Below are 22,991 nucleotides of genomic sequence, written 5' to 3' on the forward strand. Positions count from 1 at the left end.
TGTGTTCTATGCAAGAAACCTGCATTTCCTTCAACTTCTGTAACAAAGGAGGCTAAATTTGCAATTCTTTCAGACCATTTTAAGCCAATATCCAAAGCTAATTCATGCTCCCTGATTTCTCACCTTGAGTGTTAATCATTAAACCCATTCCAGGTAATTGGCTCAGGTTCCCAAGAAGTGATTTGTTAAACTTCAGCCAGTTCTCCACTGGGATCTTGTCTCTGATCTATCAGCACAAGGCAGGCATCTGATTGCCTTCCTCCTGATTTCCTGGCACCTGGAACCTGCACCACAGCTCAGAATTCCTGAACTGGTAAGAAGGGAGGAAAAGAGGTGGAAAAGGGACTACTCCTGCTAAATTATCATCCAGCCATTGAGAACTCCAGGTATTTACTGTCAGGGAAAAAAAAAACAAAAAAAAAAAAAAAAACAAAAAACCAAAACAAACCCCAAGCTTCCTTCTGTTGCCAAAATTTTTTAATCCACATTAAAAACTATAGTCAGTCAAGCATTATCCTTCCCTCTCACATTCAGTATCTTCTCCTACTACTCAAGGTAGAACTATTCCATTAGTACTGCTTTTTCTTCTTTTTTTAAAACAGGAGTCAACAGGTGAGAAGTGTTTTTGTGGCTCTGAAGTCTTCAAGATGCCTATTGGCCCCATATGGATCTAGAATTTTAATGTTTAAATTCATTTTGCCTGCAATCCAAACATGGCAAGCACCCAATATTATCCTGCAAACCACTTAACACCAGGAGCCAAATGGGCAGCCCCTGTGCTGTACACTCTGTGATGGTTTAGAATATCATCCTACAACTCCACATGAATCCAAGCCAGGAAAGATAAGATGAAGAAAAAATGTCCTGGAGTCCCTATGGAATCTAGATGGAAAATGTGCTTTTAACTGTTAATTTACAGGAACCACAGTGTGTCAAAGCATTTTATGTTGTTATGAGTGGAATATTAATTCCAGCTCCTTGACCCCATTCAGAAATACATGAATTGTAAGCCCTACAGCAGTGGGTTTTCTGCAGCTATGAGTGTGTGTGTATTAAAAAAACAACAACAGAAAATATTCATTCAGAAAGAATACTAAAACTTCATTTGGTGTCTGCCCAGGAATTTTCAGTCCCAGTCAGGAAACTGATAAATTAATCACTGCTGCAGTTTTGAGGTGAACTTCATAGTACCGACCTCTCTTCTCTTTTAGAGCTACTGTTCACAGACATCTTCCTGCTTCTGCTACTCTGGGACTAAGTTATTGTGTACTTTCCTTCACTGAGCAGCTGCAGAAAAGATAAGTAAGAGACCATCAATTTTAACAAGGATAGAATCCACCAGCAGATTCCCCAGGTGCTGAACCTGATTTGGAAGGATTATTTAGGAAGATGACAGAGTATGTTGATGGCACACATTCATTTAGTATAATCAAAATAGCTCCAGAAGGATTTCAAGTTCCTTAGCAAATAGGCAATAGCACCAAGAGTGAAACTCCACCCACTAAAGAGACAGATAAGTAACACCAATCAGAAATGAAGTTTTGGAATCCCTGAATTTAACTCTCAAGTAAGAATATCAGCTCTGTGATGAACAGCAGGTTAAGAAGCAAAAAATAGAAGTCATGGAAGTATTAACTAAGAATGCAAGTCATTAACACAGCAAACTGTCTTAATCCAAGGGGCTGGCACCAGAAATGGACACATTAGAACTGGAAGAGTGAAGTATGATGAAGATAATGAGAATCATACAAGAGTTTCAATAAGAAAAGGTAAAAATTGTTCAGGTGGGGAAAAGGAAACATCTGACAGGATCAAACACAGGAAAAATCCCAGAGGAGCTCAGTAAGGACTTTGGTCTCAGCATTTCACAACTCCTGACAAAAGACACACAGAGCCCAGGGGGAGTATCAGACTGTCCTGGAGGCTGTCTGATGGGGACTGAGCAATGCAGGGATGAAAAAAAGCAGCTCCTTAGCTGGATCTTACCTCACCTACCCATCACCCACATCCACAACTCACAGAATACATTAAATGAAGTCCAGCATTATTAATATACATTGATCAGGAGGCAGATTCAAGAGGACAGGAATCACTGTAAAGTCAGTGCCTAATTCAGATGGCTCAGGCAGGCAGAGATAGCAAGGGATGTATTTAAAACCACTCTGGAATCTGATGCTGGAGCCTCCTGAGCTGCAAACACATCCCTGCCATGCTCAGACAGCTGTTACAGCTGAAATCCATGGTATTTCTTACAACTGTGATAAAGTGTGCAGCTCCTGCCTGTCTCCATGGAGACTGATGTTGGCTCAGCAAAAAGTCACCAAGTACTTTAAAATAATTCCTCTTCGTTTTGAAATTTCAAAGCACTTAACTTGTTTTTGCCTATCAGATGTTATTTCCCCAACTAACACTGCAGCAGGAAAAGCAACCAAAAGCACTAGTAAAATTACAAAAATATTTTCAAAGCTCCTTTTACATGCAGCTGGAAATTAAACATCAAAATATACATTAAAAAATGGAGAGAAAGGAATCTCCAAAACTAGAAATCAAGCAGTCACTTGCACAATCTTCACATTATGTGTATTTGTGCACCAAGTAATTTATATTTAGCTGCAGAAGAATCCTTTTTGGGATTATTCAGTAAAGTATTTTGTGCTTTGGCTTAATCAACTTTGCCCTTTTTATCTAAAGGCTATTCCTTTTGGGACATACCTTTTCTGACACAGCCTTAATTGTCAAATACCAGGACAATAACCACAACAGTCCCTAAGCAAGAGCATTTTTAAGAATCTCCCTCCTCCACAATCCAGTTTTGGTTTTCCTTTAAGGAAACACAAGCTAATTCACTACAGCAGACAACAGCAAATTCTGTCTTGCAAAAAAAATAACTTGAATTTAAGCTTCCCAAATACATAAACAGCAGCTGAGAATGTGTGCAATTAAAAAGCTTTTTTAAAAGGTTCTCCATAAATATGGTGAGTTTAGTGGTAAAAATATTACAGTGTTTACAAAGTGTCCACAGATAAACAGGTAAATACTGCTGGCAGTCTCAATTTAGCACAGTATTTTTTAAACCTTAAATGTGGCCATAAACTTGTACTAGCATAAAAGGTTTTTTTATATGTATATATACACCCACACACCCCTTTTACCAGAAATTCTTCACGTTTACCTCAAATAATTTGCACTTCCACATTGGTAGAGATTCCAAAAAAAAAATCAGCTAATGAATTGACTTTAAAAGCTCTTTGAGATCCCACTCTGCAAAAAGCAATTAGAAGATGTCACACAGGGTTGGGTTGGTATTTTCAGTTTTCAAAGCATGGCTGAGGTTGGTAGGGACCTCTGAGGTCCCCTTGTGCAGCCCCTGCTCCAGCAGGGCCATCCAGCACATCCAGGCTGCCAGGCCCTTGTCCAGAGGAATTCTGAATATATCTGGGGACAGACCCTCCACACCTCTCAGGGCAGCTTGTTCCAGTTTGGGTAATCAGACACAATTTCCTGTATTTCACTTTGTCTTCTCTGCCTCCTGGACACCACTGGAAAGAGCCCAGGACACTTTTTTAACCCCTCTTTCAGGTATTTGTACCCATTCATGAGGTTCCCCTGAGCCTCTCCTGTGAGCTGAGCAGTCCCAGAGCTCTCAGCCACACCATGATGGAATTTTCAGTACTATTTTCCAGTATTCTGTTTTTCAAGACATTTACAAACTTAAACTCTACCACTACTGAGCCTCATCTTTTTCTTTCTTGACACATATGGAGGAAGAAACTATAACGATCTGCTGGTTTAAATAATCTTTTCCATAAATAGTAAACTTACACACCCATTTCTTAAGCACAAGAGTACACAGCTCTGTTGGCCTTCTGGAGCTTCTCTGTCTTCATGGAAAATAAAGACAGTTTGTTCCATAAGCACTTTAGGATAAATTAAATTAGGAATGGTGGCTACACTGGTCAAGAGGAAATTTATGCCATGAAATAATGCCTTTTTTTTCCTGTTTCTTACATAACCCCACCAAGAATGTATTTTAATTTGGAGAAAAATTATATTCATCCATTTTAAAACAGAATTTTAATATGGATCAGGATTTTGCATTATAACTCAATAATGCTCTGAACTATAAGCAATAGGTAATTTGAAATAAAAAAAAGGCTTTTTTGGCTTTGAACATGAAATAGCACCAAAGCTGACAGAACAGAACTTGTTGGCCTTGAAATCAGCATTTTATGAGACTGTTGAGGGAAAGGTAATCCACATGAATTAAACTGTTTTGTTACTACTTAGGTTACTGACCCCAACAGAAACAAGAAGCCAACACAGAAAAACGAAGAAACTCCCCCTGCCTCCACACTTCAGCAGTTTAAATAATTGTGATTGCTACTTGATTAGCCTTCTTTGTGATAGAAATGATGGGTGTTTTCCTCAGCAATAAAAGAAGTGAACATGACCTCCTGAAAAAAAAAGTTTACTGAAATAAATGTTCTAGTTCCAGGCATCAAACCCACCATTTTTAACACTTAGGAAAAAGAACCCCAAACTCTGCCTCCTCACATTTTTAAATATGACATTAATTCATAAATACCAAGCTACTAAGGAAATTTTTAACTGCAAAGATAAACTTAACAGTGATGCAATGGAAGTTTAAGCACCAAGTTTAGAATAATACCACTAAACTAACCCAAACCCCAAATATAAAATTATCTCTCTCCCTACTGAGGTAACTACAAGAAAATATCACTTTGCTGGCCTGGAATGGAGAGGGATAACAGAGAGGATGATGAACACCACGGGGAGGAGAACTCACCTAAATTGTGTCGCTTTGTCTTCGCGTGCTCGTGAATATGTTTCTTTGTAAAACAGCCAAAGAAGACACAGTAGAGGCAAGAGTGGAGTCTGTTCAGGTGGGCACCACACATATGACAAATGCACGACTTTGCCTGAAACAGCAAAACAGACACAGGTTGTGAGAGCCAGAAGCATCCCCCAGCCCAGGCACAGCACTCATGGCCACCCTTCCCTTTCACTGTGGATTGCTGCACAACAGGAGGGGAACTGTTCTGTCCTTGTGTGCAAAACCAGCATAACAGGGAAACTGTTCTGTCCTCATGTGCAAAACCAGCATAACAGGGAAACTGTTCTGTCCTCATGTGCAAAACCAGCATAACAGGGAAACTGTTCTGTCCTTGTGTGCAAAACCAGCATAACAGGGAAACTGTTCTGTCCTCATGTGCAAAACCAGCAGCTGGACAGAACACAGGAAACTCCTCCATTTGTCCAAGAGATTTATTCAGATGAACACCAGAACCCAAGCAAAGGAGCTGCCCAGCAGGGAGGTTGAGGGGTGAAGAGGCAGCAGTTGGGGTGGTGGGATCACAGCAAGAACTCTCCTTTTTCACAGCACCAACCTCCTTGATGCTCTCAAAAGCTGTAATATAACTTGGACATTAAAATGTGTGTGGGTATTTGATATTTCATTGCTCTGCTGAGAGATTCTGCCAGATTCCCTCATTAGATTTTTCTACATTAGTCCAAAGAACAGTGGCACAGTATCAAATCCATACCAGCCAGAGTTACAGAAGCTGCCTTTGCCATTCTGAGCCTGGCTTTGGACCAGGAGCAATGGAAGTTTCCCCAAAACTGCCCAGAACAGGCAGGTCTGAGGAAAGTTACCCTGGTTCATTGGAAATTTATAAGCACACACCCCTGATATGACAGTCTATGATAGCAATATATTTTAACAAGTGAGTCTTAAGGACTAAAAAAAGTCACTGGAAGGTTAAATAGACTTTTTGACTCCTAATCACATTTGAAGCACTCTAAGCCAACAGCATCCAAACTCATCTCTTGGCATTAAACTAAAGTACTTCAATATTTTTTTTAATTACTCTGTTTAAAAAGAGACTTAAGAGAGTTTTCAGAGTAAGTCTTTTGCTCAACCACATTGAAAGCAATTTAGGTTCAATACCATCTGACTGGAACTCACAGACAGGAGAAATTCCTTGCAGTAAATTCACTTTTCATCTCAGAACTGCATTCAGACCTATGTCTGAGGGCAACTGAACTTCTGTAACAGCTTAGAGCTACAAAGAATATTTAGAGCTATGTCTGATTTTACAGCCTAATCTGAAAATACTATTTCTTTGCTTGACAATATAGAAGGACCCATTTCTCTTCATACTAAAAAAAAAAAAAAAAAGAATTGGGATTACTAAAATCCTAAGATATCTAACCCAGGCAGTGCATTTTATCAAAAACAACCCACAAAATTCTTCAGTAATATTTGCCCAGTCTGCCACAACTTAAAATTACTGCTGAATAAATGATGCACAATCTTGTTCTCTAGTCTGGCATTTTTCTCTCAGAATACTTTTGGCTTTTTAAAAAAAAAATCATCAAAGCAGCTTGCAATATGTTGCACCATGTAATTTATTTTCAAGCTCTTACAAATTAAGACTTAAATTCTGAATCTCACATGTTGTGTATTCAAAGTTATCATAAGTTGTTAGGGGAAAATGTTGAATCGAATTCCACACACCTACAGAAAGAAATATTTTAAAGTTGGGCCAAAAAAAATTCACCACCACCAGCACAATTTCCATCTTTAGAAAAATGCTGCAGAACTGTCAAACTGTTGCCTAACGGCCGCTTGTTGGCTGCAGAAGCTAAATGGGATCAGCCTATCTGTTAAGATTGCTGCTATGACAACAACTCCAGCAAGCAGCTATTTTACTGAGCCAGCTAAAAATAAATCTTTTAGCATTAAATGTATTGTAAACACATGACATAACAAGCATGTAAAAGCTGGTCATTTTAGGCTAAAAGGCAGAAAATTCGTACCGTAAAGAGTTTTTATTGCAATGGAAATTAAACTAAATTGAAGAATGTATAAGGAATTTAGTGAAAGTTGAAAGAGCAGTTCAAAGACCTCTTGGAAGGAAGCTGTTTTATCCATATCCTCTGTTTGTTCAGTTTAGCTCAAGGTGGCTTTTCAGAAGTTGTAAGAAAACAAGGTTAAAAGAGAGAGTGAGGAAAGAAATCAATATCAAAAACCATAGTGGCTATTCTTAACCAGATTAGCTGTCTCCTTGTCATCTGTCTGTGCTTTTAAACAATTTGCTAAGTTAAAACAAAGCTGCCACTCTCCTACCCCACCCCAAATAATCAAATTACTTTGTTTCATAATACTCCCACCCTGCTCACATCTCTTGAGGCTACAGTCTTAAGATGAAACAGAATACTGCAAATGAGTAATGAGAAGCAGTTGGATCCATACAGTCACCAGCTTGTTTTAAAACAGCATTCAACTTTTAAAAAAGGCAAGTGTCTTGCTTATGGCTGGATACTTTAGGGAACTCAACCAGGATTTCAGCTACAGAATCAACCTGTCACTTCTCCTCCCCCAAGATACAGGAACATCCCTTCCTTATCCAAGAGTTTTCCCCTTCCTTCACACTCTCTCCCACTGTTATTCTGCTCTCTTCCTGCTTCCTTCCTGTATTATCCTCACCCTCATCTCTCCATCTTTCACCTCATCATACACAATCCCTCATCTTCATGTCCCCAACCAGTCTTCCTTCAATCCACACTAAACCTCTGTCTGTTCCCTTTGTTTTTGCTCTGATATTCCAACAAACCACACATAGAAACCAGAGGAGGCTGTGAATGTTTTCCTTCTGGAAGAGCATAATCACTTTTTAAATGATAGAAAAGAATGGTCCTGCACAATATAAATGGTGTGTGCACATACAGAGTGTTACTGACAGTTCTGACAGCATCTCAATTGAGGAATTCCCTCAATTCCTGTATTGGTACCAGGGCTGGGCTAACCCACAGGCCCAGCCCCAGCAATGGTTTTGGACCCTCTAGAGAGGGGGTTCAGCCCAGCAGAAGAGGGGGCAAACATCAGAGCCTGACACACACAGGGGAACTGGCTGGGATCACCCCTAAGGCAAGGCAAGAGTTCAACAACTGCTCTCAATGCTGTGAACAGTCCTGATACAAAATGAGTTAAAAAAGAAAGCAGCAGGCATCACTAGGACAAAACCTAGAGAGCTGACACTCCAAATCTTGCCAAACTGCCAGAACAGCTTATTACTAATTTACCATCAAACCATCAGAATAGCAGTGGAGAAAATGAACACATCCACTGATGTTCTGTCCTTGCTCCTGCTCTGCTGTCCTGGGCCAGCTCAGGCTCCACCTAAAGCAAGGAGGTCACACAGGAGGGCAGGAGCATCAGTAGTTCTAAAAACCCACAAACCTGTTTCAACCTCTGTAATACTGGCTCCTCAAACCAGCCGATGGCAATGGAAATTGATATAAACCATCCCTACAAAGCCAACAGTGCAGGGAAAGCAAGAGGCATCCAGTGACCTGAGCTATTACAAACTCTCCTTCCACATTTGCAACTATTTCAGAAATAGCTTTAGAAGTACAATTTTTATTTAACTGTATATGATAAGAGGAAAACATCTTTTTAGAAGTTTTTCACTGTGGTACTTAGGAGTCTTGCCTCTTATGCTCACACTAAATATATCAAAGCACTTGGAGAACAGAGAGGTTTTTAGCTACAAGCTTGTAAGCCAAAGACCTCCTACCTTTCACAGTCTGCAAAACATCTCCACCACAAAGGTACAGGGGAAAAGATGGTTGAGGTAACACTAACAAGACAGTGGGAGGCTTGGGAGGTTAAAAGATCATAAGGAAGGTGTTGCTACCCTGTAGGTGTTCACAAGTAACTCAAAGAAGCAGATTCTTAAGGCAGTCTTAAAGCAAACACGAGTTATGGATCCCTGCAATGTTTGATCAGGTACAGATTTGTAGCATTAGGAAAGTAAAAGCTTCCCAAACCAAATCTACTTTGTTTTCCCATCTTTTAAAGTAAGTCTTTTGTGTAAAACAGATATAATGTTTAGACACATCAGAAAAAATAGGAAGTATATAATTTTCTAACATGTTATAATCATTACTGCAAGTTTCTGGTGGGTATGCTTCATTTTCCAGCCCAGACCTTCTTCAGAGACAACTTTATTCTCAGTCTGCACAGATTAAGGTGTTTGTTGGGCAGGTCTGCATATGCCTACCCAGAGAATACAGTTATATGTGGGAAATTCTGCCTCCATGCCCAAGTTTGCCACCAAAATCTGCTTTGTTCCCCAGGAGCAGTGTTTGTGCTCCAAAGTGTTACCTCAGCTCTGCCAAACTATTCCTTACAAGGTTGTGCTTCAGAGCACTTGAAAGAAGGTGAAAGCAACACTTGTGTAGAGCCTTAGGAATCTGTGACAGTTCCTGCAATAAAACTTTGCTTTCTTGAATCCTTAATCCCTTACAGACACATGAACAAAAGTGAAGATACTGAGTTAAGGTTTGCAGTGTTCATTGCCTTAATAGCAGACCAAGGGAAAGAAGAAAAAACAAACCCAAACTAGCAAAGTCAGAGACCTTAGACTGAAATTTTTTAATATTAAGTGCAAATGCCTTCACTGGGCCACAGATCAAGACACTGAAGCAAAAGTTAACCATTTTCTCACATATTCAGTGTTCCAGGCCTTAATATTCACATTTTAGGAACAGTCAATCCTCTCTGGGAATTTTTGCCTATTCTATTCCCCTTGCTATGTTTAGATCACAGCCTGGACACAGGGTTTTATTTTTATTCTTATTCATTCATCTTGCAACCAATTCTCTCCCAGATCTAAAGCAGCCCCAGCAGCTCACACTGAGTGATGAACAGTGTGCTTCCCTTGGCCTATTTTCTGAAAGGAAAAAAGGACAGATAATCACAAAAGGCCATAAAACCAACCACTGCTGAAGATGGAGGCCCTATGGCTGTTCCAACAGTGGAGTTTCTTCTACCCTGTGGGGGGCAGAGCCAGTGGTAAAGCACAGCCAAGAGCATTTATTGCTCCTGAGTACCTCAAGAGTAACAAAAATGGGTCAAATCTGCCTCACAACAATTCTGTCACTCCTTAGTCTGTATTTACTCCCAGACTCCCTGTGCTGTGCTCCTGACACCAGTCTGTCACAAATCCATCAAACAGCAGTGCAGGGGCTGGGACACTTCAGATATTTAAATAATTTAAACTTCAAAGCCGTGTTCTTAGAGTTGAAGAGACAAAAAGAAGGAATTGATTCTACAGTTCTGCATGATATGGCATATAAATCACTCCTCCACATGCTGATAGGATGATTCAGTTACTCTGAGTCAGTGCACTGCTCTGACACATCAGCTCTAAATAATTTAAAAATCAACTTAAGTATTGTTCACTCACTTCCTGCAACCAAGTCTTAATTAGAAAGATTGGAAATGTCAATTTTGTCTTTCAGAGAATATGCCATCAATATTCTAAATTTTATTTTCAGACCCAATGAGGTCAAGGGTACCCATAAAGGTTTTATTTGTACAAGCAAAACTGTGCACTAGTTATAGAATTTTTGAGTTTAGTAAGTGCTCAGAATACCACAGGTAACTTCATAAACTGGGTTATTTTAAATGTTTGTTTAGACAGCAGCAGAACCAAAAAAAAAAAAGGCAGAGAGGAGATGTCTGCACAGCTCTCCCAGACTGAACAGGACACTTGGCTCTGACCATCTGCTTGAAGTTTGAAGACAACAATATCACAATTTATAATTAAAGATGAAATGGCCTAAGCTGTTAAATAACATCACAGTTCTCAGATGGAGTGTAAATAAAAATATACCATTATGACCATGTGAGCAGCTTGCTGCTGATTCCAGTGAGTCCTACTTCTGTCTGTAACTGAATAAACTGTGGAAGAGAAAAAGGAAACTCAACATGCTAGAAAGCAACTTGAGGAAACTTTTTCCCTTTTATCTGATAGGGATTACATGCACGGACAACACTCAAAAGAAATACAACATTTATTTTGAATTGACTCTGAAATGAAGACGTTGTTAAATGAGAACCATGCCATAGCCAAGGTCTATCCAAGTTACAAAAACATGACTTTGGTTCAAGGGCTCTCATCAAGAGAACCCTGCAAGCCAATCTACAACTACATAACCCAGATGAAATTAATGATGACGAAATATCTGGGGGCAAAACACAGAACTGAGTAGGTATCATTAATTCTACATACAGATTTTTCTCCAGCTCTCCTTATGCTGGAGGATGTGTGTCATTTCAGGAGATAGTTATTGAAACCCTGCAGTTTTTTAAACTTTTTCCATTTTTCGTTTTGTACAAAATTCTGCAACAGGTACAAGGCTGAAATGAAACTTGGGAGGAAAAAAAGAGTTGTGCAATTTAAAAGACAGCATGAGCTAGAGGAAAAAATAGGAGGATGCTCTAAAAATGTAATTCTGCTTTTCCTGTACATAGCCACAGTAGTAAAAAGTTGTATTTCAACAAGAACAAAGCAATTCTCTGGAATTCAAATGACTATGCTGAAATTGCTTCTTTGCTTCTCTTTTGGTAGGTGCTCATCTCCTCCACCAGCATTTACAAACCTAAATGATTTCTCAAGTCCTTTATAAAAGATGCAGTTAAGAGCCTATTGTGTTTTTAAACCATTTAAATAATGGACCTTATTCAAATTAAAACACGTGTCCTTCTATAGTAAGATTCTTTTAACAGTGGGAAGTCTATTTGCCTTGTGAAAACACATAAGCTGCTTAAGGTTCAAATGCTCTGCTCCTTCCCTGGGTACATCCATAGCATGGAAACATTCTGTGTGTTGATTTTTATCTATTTCCTGCAATGCACCACTGCAGCAGCAAATTCCACACGAGAACAAGGGCCCTGCCAAGACCGCAGCAGTGTGTGCTCAGATCAGTGCAGAATCTATTCCTCTCCCTCAGCATTCCCCCACGTCAGCAAATCCTGGAAGTGTTTTTAAATGTCCTATTAGGTAACATATTGATCTCTTCTGTGGGCTCAAGGAATAAGCTAAACAGCCAAACCTGCCTGATGCTATGCAGAATCTCATTCAACCCTGCCCAGGCTGCAGAGATTCCTGTTTGCCCTGTGTAAAACTAAGAAATGGGATTCTTCCTATGAAAACAGGAATGCTCTTGGGAAGTTTGCCACAGTATTTGGATGGAAATATTCTAGATAGCATCCTTTCAGAAAGGCAAGAAAAATGAAACTTTAGGATCAAAGCCCTAACAACTCCTACAGGCTCATTTGGAAAAGCACATATATTCCAGCTATCTTTTCTTTAACTACTCTGTGATAGCCATAAAAATACAGACACTTAATTAGCTCAGATCAAAGTCAGAGTAATTCTGCTTGTAAGAAAGATGGATGGGATGATGCTACAACACAGATTCTCCATGGTGTGACTTACTAGTGGGACAAATATGGCAAAAAAAGACAAACGGTAGAAAATGAGCAGCAGTAGAATGACAGAAGGCACCTGTTAGTGACTGGTTGATCTTAAGGTCCCTTCCAATCCAAGTCATTCTATGATTTTAAAAACCCCAAGGCCACACTGAAGAGGGCACATCTATTGTCAAAACTTATTTGAGTTCTTATATATGACACATATATGAAATTAGAAATTCTGCTTGTCTCATTCCACTTATGATTTTAAGAAGTCAGCACCTGAGTATTTATGTCCAGGAATACTCCAAGCTGAGGAACAGCCAGGGAATGAAAGCAAATTCTCAATGTGCTTGCACAGAACATGTTTGATATCCAGTGAGCTGAAGTTTACTGTTTCCTCACACCTCTATACAAAACAAATTAATAATTCATGCTACTAGAGCTAAATAAGATGTCTTTCATTCACTACAAAACATTTATGCTAATTTGCAAGCCTAAAGTTATGGAGATAAGACAGAGGTAGTCAGAATTGCAATTCACCCTTTAGAGGGCAAGATTTAGATGGATATTCTGAACTCTACAGACAGGCAGGTCAGCATAGAAAAACATTATTAAAGCATTATTAAAGCAAAATAAGCATAAAATATGTTCTGGAAGAGAAAAGGAGCTTAGATTTTTCCTATTGAAACTGGTAAGATGAATGAAAGCATCTTCAGAAAAACAGCTGGGAAAGAAGCATTCTCATGACTGATTTACTCCTTCATCCATTTAAAGAGTTTGCAAATTGCTGCAGTCCCACAATAATATAATAAACATTAATCACAAAGTATTTAGGAAGGTGGGCGATAGATTCTGAGCAAAGAGCTTCTGTCTTTTTCCACAGAGTGCACAGCCAACTATGTTCTAACACTTGGTGATGTATTTAGAACATTTTTGTTTTGCAAAATATGTGCATTTTACCCTCCTCCCATAGGAATGAACTGGGAGGAAGGTGCTGATAAACTGTGAGTGCCTCAGGATCAGGGCACAGGGAATTCTACCTGCTGTGGTTAAGGAGGGCTCAGGGAAGGGGCACTTCCCACACAGAGAACTTTGGAATCACAACAAAAATGTCATCCAATGTGCCCCACTGCTACCAGGATTATTAAAGACACCACTTGGTTATTATGTGTTTTAACAAGGTTTCAGCTATAGGAAGAGCTGGAGGATGTAGGATGACAACATCATAGAAGCAAGTTCTGCATTCTTTCCTCACTGCAGTTTATTGACTACATCTAAAGAGATCTCTGATTTTTTTTCCTAGCAATATCTAAACACTCAACAACACTTTGTTTGTTTGTTTTCTTAATGTACCAATCACAAGTATTAAGTAAAAATCTATATATTTTCTTCTCACAGCTGCCTGGAGGCCATTCATAGATTAGTTATATATTAGGGTCATTGCTTAGTTCAGCCTAAACTGACAAATTTCTGAATTGATATTTTTTAATTGGAGCACACAGAAATTCATCCTGATATTTTGCATAGTCTCTTCTGTAAATTACTAAAAGGAGTGCCACTAAATAAAAAAGTGTTTGTTTTTTTTTTTTAAAGTCACATGAAAAAGTCTACTCTTTTTAAATAGTGCAAATGCAATTATCTGTGTCTTTCTGAGGTGTCATCCTAAGTAATTTTGACTCCAAAAAACTTACCATGATTCTGACCAGTCACAGTTTAATAAACATGAGGCAAACCTGTAAGTGAATGGAGTTGACATCCAGGCCCTAAATCTGTCCACTGACATTTGTGTAAAGGAAAAAATAAAAAAGAGGTCTAGAGCTTCACTGCAATTCAATTCTTCAAAAAGCAGCAAAAAGAACCAGCAAAAAGATTCAAACCTTCAGCCTGACCCCACTCACACAGCTGCCCACAAGGACCAGAAGAACATTTGTGTGCAGGTCAGATGACACCCTCACAGCTATGGGAGAAGTTTCTGCTCATAGCAGCTCTGAGCTATGTGAATTCACTAAAAGAAAAAAATCTGCCCTTATATCTGTGAGAATAAATATACAAACAGGGTTACAGAGGTATTTCGTTGATAGTGGTTTTATTATGGTTGTTATGGGTTTGTTTTTTGTTTTTAAATTAATTTCCAAGCAGCTGCTCCATCATATTAAAAAAAGCTCCACTGAAACTAACAGCCAAGCAGGAATTGGCCAGAGCTTTGTATATTTGACGAGTACTATATGAAAAATGTTCACATTCAGCACAAAGTCAGAACAAAAACATTATTTTCCACAAATTCATGGAGAACAAACTTGCACAACAATTCCAGTGTCACTGCTGTAGACTTGTAAACAATGATTCATGAGTATTTTGAAACAGATTTTCTATTTCATGTTTTATTTTCTAACATTTCTTCTGTTCATTCATAATTTGGATCAAATTGGAAAGATTTGGCTGAATTTCAGAGTGTTTGAACACTTTTTATCAACTAAAGGTAGCTGCAAGACTGCAGCAACCCTGGAAGTTAACCCATCAGGAGACTCCAGCAAAGTGCTACATGTTGATGACATTCATCATCACCTCCAGCAAAAGATACCAAGATTTGACAAGAACATTTTGTGCTGACCAGCCAGGCCCCACTCTCTTCACTCATCTTCTGTACTTATCAGAGGAAGTGCTAAACCCTTAACTCAACACAGACATTCCCTCCAACAAAGGCTGATCCCTTCAGCTTAGCCCCATTCACATCCCACCGGCATTATTTCCACATCTTCCTTTTCAGTAGGCTGCTTGGTTATATAATGCTATCCATTGAAAGCAAAAATGAGTAGATTATAGTGTTGGGTTTCATTTCTGGACATTGTGCTTGGTTTGTCATTTAATGTAAAAAGTGTTAGTTTCATTTAAAGCATGGCTATAAAAATTAGTTAAGACAAAACAAATGCAGACTGCAGCAGCCAGCTGGGCTCAGTGGCCAGGAAAGCTTATTAGGCAAAGCACATGTTTTAGCTAGAGCACACCTCTGCATTCCAAAAAGAAATCCCAGCAGGACAGCAAAAGCTTTTGCAAGGCCAGGATAAGAAAAGCAAGCAGAAAAACTCCCAGGCTGTTAATTACAGTCAAAGTCTATTTCATAATATCAACTACAGATCTTTCTCCCTATTTTCCTGTCTCTTTAAAGGATGGAATAAACCAAAGCCAAGACACCTCCACTTTTTGACTTGCCATATTATAGAGAGAAGCTTGTCTCACCTACCCTCAGCTTCCCAAAAGGGGTTGGAAAGGCTGCAGCAGAAAGGGTCAAAATAAAATTTAGAAGTGCAGTAACTAAAGCAAGCCTTCCTTCCTGGATGTAAAGCATGAAAACATAATGTGGGCATTATATAACTTGTCTGTGTAAACACCAGTTTCTTTCTGAATTGATTTGTTTACATGAAATTCTAAAGCTTGTATTAAAATATAAAAGATGAAAAAGGAAGATGATATTTCAGTTGAAGTGCTACCCAGTCCTGGGGAGATAAAAAATCCATCTGCCTTTATACTACCAAATACATCAAATCCTGTGTCTTCAACAGTGTGTGAAAAGTAAAAAAAAAACCTAAAAAACCAAAAAACCACAACCCCTCCATGCAAACAAACCAGAAAGCAGAACAACTCCTTAACGCTGCATCCCATAAAAGATCATCTTACAGAGCAACTGGGCAGTTCCAAGAACTATCTCAGGTAGCCAGTTCCAAGCAGTTGTTAGTGATATTTCCAAAGGGACACAGCTTTAAACCTAAATAATTGAAAGTCTGAACTGTAAAAATATCCTAAAACTATTCCAGCTCCTGAAACTGCTCAGTTCTGCAGAACAGGAACCACCAAGACAGAACACTTCAGACACGATGCCACCTCTTCACTCACAGTGCATCTTTCTGACAGTACTTCAGAACTCATAATGTGCCATTGCCTCACATCCCCACAACATGCTCTTTAAACCAGAATACAACAACTCAAGTTACAAGACAGCAAAGCAAAATGTTTCAAGATGTCAAAGAATATCTTGAACCTACATGCAAACCAAAAATGCTTATAAAGCTTAGTGACAAAGACCTGATTTTAAATAGGAACAGGAATGGGTTTAACTCCTGCCCTTAGAGGAGCCAGGTCAGTGGAGAATTCAAACACAACCTCTCACCTTCCAGGTGCTCTGCAAGCCCTTATGTCTGTGCCCTGTCTGTAAGCAAGGAAAAGTAACATGCTACATAATACATAACATTTTCCACCTTTTTTTTGTGAAGACATTAAGGTTCCTACTAGAGATTTAATTTTGTCTACTGCCAGAGAGCTAGAACAGTACTCTGATGTAAAAGACAATTTGCCTGTCAAAGTTAATGAATTAATCCAGTTATTCTTTCATTAATCACACAGAAATTAAGGATGAAATTAAAAGATTCTCCAAGAGAGGGGAGATTTTTCAGAAACTTTATAGGCACGTTCAAGTGGTTTTCATCAGTCCTGCAAACCCATTCCCTGGCACTTCTTCCTCAGTAATGAAGTAATTGAAATTAACATGCCAAAAGACTTAATCAGAGCAGGATTTCCTGACATCCCATTGCTGATAATCAAGTGATGGCAGTGGTAACTGATGGGGGGAGATACCTACACATGTTTAACCCAAAATCTGCATTAGGACTTTCCAGTTCACCATTCCCAGGTAAAACTCATGGAGAAAATATCAGATCTATTAATATTCCACATGACCCTTTGAACAAGTGTTTGCACAGCAAATTCATCACTGCAGTTGTGCTAGACAGAAGTCAACTGACAACACTAAAATGCAACAAGGAGAAAAAAATCCACATGGTGGACATGTCAGGAATACTGTGAAGAAAGGGGGAAAATAGAACTCCACTCAATGTGACAGCTTCCTAGATCAAAACAGTTTCAGCCCATTCAGCTCCTTTTTCTTTCACTGGCTCTTGGGAAATTCTGCATTTTTGAAAGAACTAATCTTCCTTCTCAAATGAAAATACAATTTATGTACATACACACACACAATGTATTAAAAAGTGTAACCATTTTACTTAGAAGGAAGAAAACAGAATTTGAATCCTTATTTCCGACAAAGATGGTTTCAGAACACAATTCATATACTCTTAACATTCAGCAAATACCAAGTACCAGGGACACATTGCAATTTCAATTAAAAATGATATCTTAACAAAAGAATTGTCTGTATAATGGGAAAATACATGAGTTTTTGGTAGAGGCTTTTATCTATTTATTAATGCCATGGATATTCAGTAGTCCACATTGCATCCTTGGACAGGAGCAGATTCTGTAACAGCTCAGAGACCTTTAAGAAGAGAAAAACAGAGGAAGAAACCATAAGCCATCAGTGGAACACATGCACCTGACAAATGAGGAGCACGAGGCATTTCAGGAGTACCAGTGCCTGCAGAAGATGCCTGAAAGAAGAGAAGTTGCTTTTGCATTCCAGGTGATTGCCAGCACCTCCTGGTGCACGTGGCCCTGATTCATTCACACACCACACTCAGAGCTCCAGCTCTGTCACATTTGTCAGGCACAAAAAGACAAAACTGAGATTCTACCTGGAAACAGCAAATACTGAGCCCACACCACGTCCATTAACACTAATAATTAAGATAAGTAGTGTTTCATTTAGCAAAAGGGCAAAAGCTGCAGACAGCTTCAAAAAAGAATTACTCAGATGTAATTTAGAGCTTATTTTATCAGGGGAGTGTGAGGGTACTTGGTACACGTGAACTTTTGTGCAAAGCAGAACAGAGAAAACTTCAGTTGCATAAATATCAAAATCATGTGATTTAAATAACTTCTTTGGAAAAAAGAATCATCTATCTGAAGACTCCCAACTAGAAAAACGACACTAATGAAAATTGGAACACACATTGGTGAAACAAATTGCTCTTTAACTCCTACCACAAACTAAATTCATCTTTTAATCAGAGTAAGACAACAAACACCAACAGCCAAACACATCCAAAGAAATTACAAAAAAGGATAAAGGGAGAAAACATCATCCATATGGTCTGGCTCTGCTGCTCTGACAAAACACAGCAGACCTTGAAGCCTCTTTAATTGATCGTTAAATTAGTGAACCTGAGGCTTAAAAAGGCAGAGAAAGAACAGATTCTGTACTACACTGGATACCACACACCTTGAGGCATCTCCTGTTACCATTCTCCACTTTTCCTGCCCAAGGTTAAGCAAATTACCAGTGACTGTATGTGTGTGGGTTTTTAACATATATACACACACCAAAAACCCCTAATTAAACTTCAAAAAAAAAAATCCACTACAATGGTTCTGTGCATTGAAATGAAGGATTAAAACCTCAACATTCAAACTGAGACTTTCAAAAGTTAACATCTGGAAATGCATTTATATGCAGGAATAAAAAAACCCCAAGCACTGAGCTCCACCCAACGACAACATCACAAAAATGAAATTAAAAAGTGCTCTTACAGGATTCTAAACACCAAAACACATTTTCTCATCTTATTCTGGTCTCTCATGATACAGGATGAAGTTTAATAGGAGCCTGTTGTGAGACACTGGGGTTGAAAGAAAGAAATTTCATAACCACTTACAATAATTATTGGCATTTTTAGTGAAACAATAGATGAAGTCACAGTGTTATTAACTCTGATATAGCAGAGCAGTGACTGCTCAGTGGACCAGAACTCACTCACTGAATGCAGACTGACTGGAACAACCTCAGGAACATTTTTATTTTCTTTTATGATTAAGACAATACCATGGAGAATGGTAAAACTTTACTACAAACAACTACCAAACCAACCTTTGCACACATTTTTTTTACTTTTTAAAATTAATTACTTGTACAATATGTACATATAAAACACCAAATCAATGTGAGATTGCCTGACAGATGAGACAATACAGTACAGAAAGTTTAATGAGCCACAGACTTAAGAAAGAACCAGCCACACACTTCAAACACACAGACTGCTGGAAAAACTAATAAAATTAATGCTTTGTTTGTTGAATGTACATGAATTACAATTACAGTTTTATTGCTCTGTATTTGTTCAAATATACCCCAGTGTTCCTTTACACAAATCTACGCTTCAAAATAATCAATGGAGTAATTAGAAACACTGTAGAGAATTAGTGCATTGACTAACATTTCCATAATTTCTCCTAAGAAATGATTAACAGATATTAGATAGCATGAGCAGTGCTTTTGAGGGACTTAAGGATATACTCATTTGGTTTTCCAATTGAAGAAAAGAGTTCTCATTTCCAACTGGCTTCACATCAGCCAATATGTTCCTTCAAGACTCTCCAAGAATAAGGAGTATTGGTACAACCAAGGAATCTTCCATGCTACTACAGCACCAAGTGAAAGGGTTTTGGGTTTCAGACTGACAGAAAAAGTTCCCTTTGTTATGTGGTTTTAAATTTGAATTTCGACATATGCATTAAAAAAGGACAAATATCAAGAAGGTGCATCCACAGGAAAGAGCCATAACTTCCCTGTGAGCTGAATCTACTCTGCAATTTCTGCTGCCTTTCCAATGTCCTTCAGGGAAATCAAACTTGGCCAACAGTTCCTGTGCCAAGGCCTCACGTTAACAATTGTGTACAGAACACATTGCTGGGATGGGCAGAACCAGCTGTGCCACCAAACACCACCCTGACAGAATCAGCCTCAAATCCCATTTCTCCCTTAAGGTCTGGAGGGATCATCACACCTGAACAGAGCTCTGGGCTGTTCTACCAGACTCAAGTAGTGAATTCCCTGCCATATCCTCACTGCTCACTATTCAGGGGTTTCCTACAAAACCAATACATTAAAAATACTCTTCCCTCATCATCCCTCCACCCAAAACAAAGAGGCTTTGCCTCCAACTCTTCCACATTCCCTCAGTTTGTATGAGATGTTGTACAGGCTTCCATCTCCCATTATTTTCCATGTACTTACTACCCATACAGAAACAAAGCTTGGCTGTGTCAGAAGGTAATTATTTCAATCAAGCAGGAGACTGAATTCCAGAGAAGCCCGATAACCAATGCTCAGACAGCAGCAAGGGCTCTGTGGGTCCTGCCTTCCCTTCTCAATTTCAGTTCTCTCCCCAAAGGAAGGTGGATGGGCTGCTGGAATCCACAGCTTCCCCTTCAGCAGGGAATCCATCTGATGCAATCTCAGCAATTACCACATTGCATTCCAACAGGGAAACATCATCACAAGGTAGGACTCCACAAGCTCTGCCCCAAAGCTGTAAATGACTAAGGCCTGAAATAAATCAGTTCAAGCAAACAGATCAACTTAACACTTCTTGTCTCCCAGCTGAGCAACTAAATTTGGGAGTGAACAGCTGGACCTGAAGATCTCAAACAGCAGTCTCACTGGGAAAGAGAGAAGTTGTGTATTTATCATTTGCTTTCCTTCTTCCCCTATCACACAAACCTTAACAGTTTTCAGAAACTTTAAATAATTTATTGCCCTGAACATACTAACAAATCTTCGTTGGCAGATGAGACACATTTTTACAAATTCTTCCATGGATCTAGCCTGTCCCAGCTTCCAAAACTCAGACAGACTTCCCAACACTTAGGGAAAACATTAACTATATACAGTAGAGCTCATCAAAGCTCCAAATCCCTCACCAAAGTTAACATAGCAGCAGACATTTGTGTGTGCTTGGCATTGCTAAAAAGAAAAAGAAAAAAAAAAAAAAAAAAGACATTGTATTTGCTATTAAAAATAACCAGAGTGCAATCTGAATGTTGGTATGAACAGAGAACTCATCTGTCAATTTGTTCTAAACAAATTCCTGTTCCTGCACTCACGGAAACAGTACCAGGAATAAATCCAACATCTATAATGCACAGATTGAGCCTCAATCCATCATTTGGATGTGGCAGTGGAGGCCAGAAACAGAGCAGGGAACTCAACCTTTCTCCCTTCAGCTCCCAAAGCTGCGCAGGCCACCCCAGCAACAGGAACTGTCTGGGCTCCTGAAGCCCCTGCACATGGGAAAATGAGAGGCTGACACAAACACAAACCACAACAGCAGGATAAAGGGAAACACAGGAATGAGGGAGAAAGTGAATTATAAAGTCTTTTATCTGAACAAAAGCCAGAACTTCCTTGGCATATTGCACTTGAAAAACCAGTTAAGAGCTTGAAGCAAAACCAAGGGATTCTTCAGGAGAGTATTACAATTGCAAATCACCAGTAATCTCACATAGATTAGAGCAAAAATATTCCATGAGAGCCAGTACAGATTTATAGTCCTGATCTCTTGCTTTGTCTCCACAGTTATAAACACGGGTGGTGTTCTGGGGACAAATACGTGGCCTTGTGCTTACAGCAGGATTAAAAAAGCATTTGAGAGCACTGAGGCCTCAGGCCTTCTTAGAGTACCTGAAATTGCTGAAAAGCTGTCCCTGCCCAGCACAGAGGTGATTTGCTCAGGTCTAAAACAAGCCCTTCCTAGCTGTGATTTTCAGGGCAGTGTTTCCTGTGATCTGGAAGTGCAAAGAACTGAGGCACAAGGAATGAAAAGCAGGGGAGCTCTGCATGACACACAACGTGTGGGTAATAATAAACTCTCCAACACTGCATTTTTACCTGGATTTTGTCCTCTGGGAACACATTCATAATAATGTAACTTCTATGGCACCTTCTCTTAAAACACAAAGAGAGGATAAAATTATTGGTGACACAATGCCCAGCCACTGGATATGATGAGATTTATGCTGGAAATACATTGGGAAAATGTATTTCTGTCTGACTAAACAGTCAGTAAATCTCACCTCCCTGGTAATCAGACACCACTATGCCCAAAATGTAATGGATACCTTGGGGAAAAAAAAAACCTACATAACTTGCATTTTTCTACAGCACATATATAAGAGCAAATGTTAAATTGTTACAGGGGACTCAGATTCTGTACCAAAAATCCACTTATTTTCCTCTTCAGGGCTCTACATCTCAGATATAACTAAACCAAACACCATCTTTAGGCCAGTGCTGAGATATGATGATATCCAGAGTTCACAAAAGTTCTCCTGCTTTTGAAAGATTCTAAGGACACAGATGGCAGAGGCTCCAGTTCTTCAGAATTGAGCCAACCCAGTCACTACCTCTTAGAGAAAACACAAAATTTCCACAGCACCCAACTATGGCAGAGACTGTTAATTTCCTTTTTTAAATTCCCCTCATCCCACCTTAAAAGCTTTCCTTCCTTTTTATCCTGAACACAAACCAGAACTTCCCTACATGAAAAACCAGAAAAATTAGCCACAATCAGAAGTTCATCCACGTCTTTACTAGTGTTACACAGGAATGTGTTTCAGTATATAATAGTTTTTCCTCCCTGAAGTCAGAGCAGCCATAAAAAGGGGGGAGGGGAGGTTGATTGCATGAGTTCTGCAGCATCTGGCTATGCAATAAGACTCTTGAAATAATTTTCTCTAGTGTAGCATATAGCCAACAAATCTGGCAAGAAGCAACTTTCAGCATGTGTTGCTGTGACAGCAATGAATTATCACCCCAGTCTGCAGCAAGATTAACACTTACAACCTTGGCATGAGGAACAGTCTGCTCAGACTCTGTGGCAGGAGAAGGGCTCCGTGCTCAGGCTCGAAAGGGTGGGCTCATGGTAAGAAATTAGGAGCACAGAAATGCAGACATTTGTCTAAACTGTAAACAAACAGA

At 39.2% G+C, this 22,991-nt stretch overlaps 1 protein-coding gene across 2 annotated transcripts in view; it reads right to left on the reverse strand.

Annotated features, from left to right (window-relative positions):
- Nucleotides 1-22,991, reverse strand: part of USP22 (ubiquitin specific peptidase 22) — an 88,649-nt gene that overhangs the window by 52,523 nt on the left and 13,135 nt on the right. For both annotated transcript variants that reach the window (XM_063171682.1, XM_063171681.1), the window contains exon 2: nt 4,808-4,940. In XM_063171682.1, the coding sequence (XP_063027752.1) occupies nt 4,808-4,940 (133 nt within the window). The remainder of the gene's footprint in view (nt 1-4,807; nt 4,941-22,991) is intronic.

The sequence above is a fragment of the Melospiza melodia genome, chromosome 18 (assembly GCF_035770615.1).
Source record: "Melospiza melodia melodia isolate bMelMel2 chromosome 18, bMelMel2.pri, whole genome shotgun sequence".
NCBI lineage: Eukaryota > Metazoa > Chordata > Aves > Passeriformes > Passerellidae > Melospiza > Melospiza melodia.